This window comes from Nansenia antarctica (genome assembly GCF_963989245.1).
Source record: "Nansenia antarctica genome assembly, chromosome: 10".
NCBI lineage: Eukaryota > Metazoa > Chordata > Actinopteri > Argentiniformes > Microstomatidae > Nansenia > Nansenia antarctica.
Window position 1 is genome coordinate 14,758,915 of NC_137680.1, and position 2,632 is coordinate 14,761,546.

At 52.4% G+C, this 2,632-nt stretch overlaps 1 protein-coding gene across 1 annotated transcript in view; it reads right to left on the reverse strand.

The window, feature by feature from the left end:
• Nucleotides 1-355: 355 nt before the first annotated feature.
• Nucleotides 356-2,632, reverse strand: part of znf407 (zinc finger protein 407) — a gene marked incomplete at both ends in the record, with an annotated part of 150,147 nt that continues 147,870 nt past the window's right edge. Inside the window, 4 exon segments of the mRNA XM_080541001.1 lie at nucleotides 356-628; nucleotides 631-843; nucleotides 846-943; nucleotides 946-1,257. Of these exon segments, the coding sequence (XP_080397127.1) occupies nucleotides 356-628; nucleotides 631-843; nucleotides 846-943; nucleotides 946-1,257 (896 nt within the window).

Genomic DNA, 2,632 nt, shown 5'->3' on the forward strand with positions numbered 1-2,632 from the left:
ATCTCAATAATCAAACCAAGCAACTGTGTTTGTCTTGAATATCACACACATTTCCTGCTTCATGGAATATCCCAAATTCCTATTATTTGCAATATTACACAACACACGTCAAAAAGAATATAACAAGGAGAAAGGACTTCCACAGTCAAAACTGCCTTTGTCACGCCTGAGTTAGTTTTCTGCCCAAGAAAAAAAAGAGAAAAATGTTGAAAAAACACAATTTCCAAACAATACAAATAGGACAAATAGGAAGACTCATTTGTGTTACGCTGCTGGGCATTTGGACAAAGTCTCCCAAAAAAAACGACAACTCCCAGAACCCCGCAGTCCTCCAGGACCCTGACAGGCAGTGTTCTCACTGCCGCAGGTAGACCACCATCTCCCCCCCGCCCGTTCCCTCCACCCCCCCCTCCCCCCCCTGACTATGGGTGTACATGGTGCCCTCCACCTGGAGGGTGTTGTCGTCCAGCTCCGTGACGATGTAGTGCGTCCCATCGTCGTTGACGATCACCTGCGTCAGCCCGTCCTTCATCATCAGCTGACTGGCGGCGAACTGCAGCACCTCGTGCACCACCTCCTCCTGTGTCTGCTGGCGCACCTCTACGCTGCCCTCCTCCACCTCCACCTCCTCCCCCTCTCCCCTTCCTCCCCCCCTGTCCCGTGTTGGACCACCCGGGTCACCGCTGAGGTCATGACCCCACCCGCCCCTCCCTCCTCCTCCTCCTCCTCCTGTTGGCCCATCTCGCTGACGGCGTTGAGGAGGGCGTCCAGGGCCGTGGAGGACTCTGAGACCATGTGATGAGTGTGTCCCCCCCCCCCCCCTCCTCCCCCTCCTCCTCCTCCTCCTCCTCCTCCCACAGAGTGCAGCCCGCCCCCCCAGACTCCAACAGCACGTACTGGGCCCCGCCCCCGGCCAGGTGGGCCCCCCCGGCCGACATGTCCCTCCGGAGGCGATGACCTGGCCGTCCTCGGTGATGTGCAGCACCTCGGCCACCTGGCCCGCCATGGCCAGGGTCTGCAGGGTGGCGGCGGCCGACTCCTCCAGGGCGTGGTCGATGGCCACGTCCCCCCCGCCGTAGCCCTGGATGATGATCACCTGCTGCACCACCTCCCCGCCGCCGTCCTGCCCAACCCCCCCCTCCATCGCCCTGCCCGCCGGGGAGCCAACGCCGCCTTCTGCCGCGAACGCGGTCTCCGCCTCCACGAAGGTGGCCCCCTGGCCCTTGAGACGGCACTCGAACGACTTGGACACGATGCCTGGAAAACACACATGGAAAACACACATGGAAAGTACCGGCGTGAATACAATATTCATTGTTCATTATTCATTTATTTTAAATTTTTGGGGGGCCAGTCCCACTCTTATGTTTCTTTATTGATAGAGATAGTGACCAATGAGAGGAAAGTGAGGAGGAGGGGGTATATCAGCAGGGCAGGGGCCGGATTCTAACCCATGCCGACCTGAGCATATGTGTGCACTGCAGGCCACAGTAGGCCAGACCGCTGGACCACCCCTGACCAAACCTTCATTGGTTCTTGGAATGAAATGTGATTGACATGCTATTGGCTACTGAGGACTAGGTGCTGTATGCAGTGAGACACCAATGACTCTTGCAGCTTTCTGGTAAAGTTTCTGCAGTGACTCTGAATTAGCAGAGAAAAATAATGAGGAAAACTAAAACTCCTGGAAACTTTGAAGTGGATATGTAAAGTAATCTCACACTTAGATATTTGTGTTAAAAAATGGAATTAATAAAAATGTTTCCCCTGACTAAAGAAGAAGGAATATCAAGATATTGAAAACGGGTGATAAGAACGTTGTGAGAACGTTGTGAGACGTCAAACGGTGCTAATTGTTCCAAACCGTGCCCTCTCAGATCACAGGTTGCCATGGTGTTGCCAAGGTGATGGGAATGGTGTTAGAAATGCCATTGTCTAAGCCTGAGAGCAGCTTTCAGGATCCAGACACACTTAATTTATTGAGAGAAATGGATTTGGAGAGGTGAACAGGAGACACTTGCTTACATACTCCTACACACACACACACACACACACACACACACACACACACACACACACACACACACACACACACACACACACACACACACACACACACACACTGTAGAGAAAAAAAATCAAGAGCTCATTTGTGCGCATGCGCCCACACCCACTCCCACACCCACACACACACACACACACACACACACACACACACACACTCACAAACACATATCCACCCACTACACTCATCAATTCATTTAGGTCTCCATCTCACCCTGACATTTCCGTCTTGAGCTCAGAAGGTCGATCATTTGATCACAGTAGTCACAGCAGTGATACAAACAGCCCCTGACCCACTCCTGCCCTGTCCACCTGCACAGTCAACACGCTGACAGATAAACCCAGATACATTCCCCCAGAAAGGTACTGATATTCAGATACATTCCCCCAGAAAGGTACTGATATTCAGATACATTCACTCAAAAAGGTACAGATACAGTCACATACATACACAAGGGTTACAAAAAAGTATTTCTTTGTCCCTGTACTCTAGGAGAACCCGTTCCCCCAGGGAGTTCTACATGGAGACCCACAACGTGTTGTTCACAGGGTTGTCCTGCCTACAGGG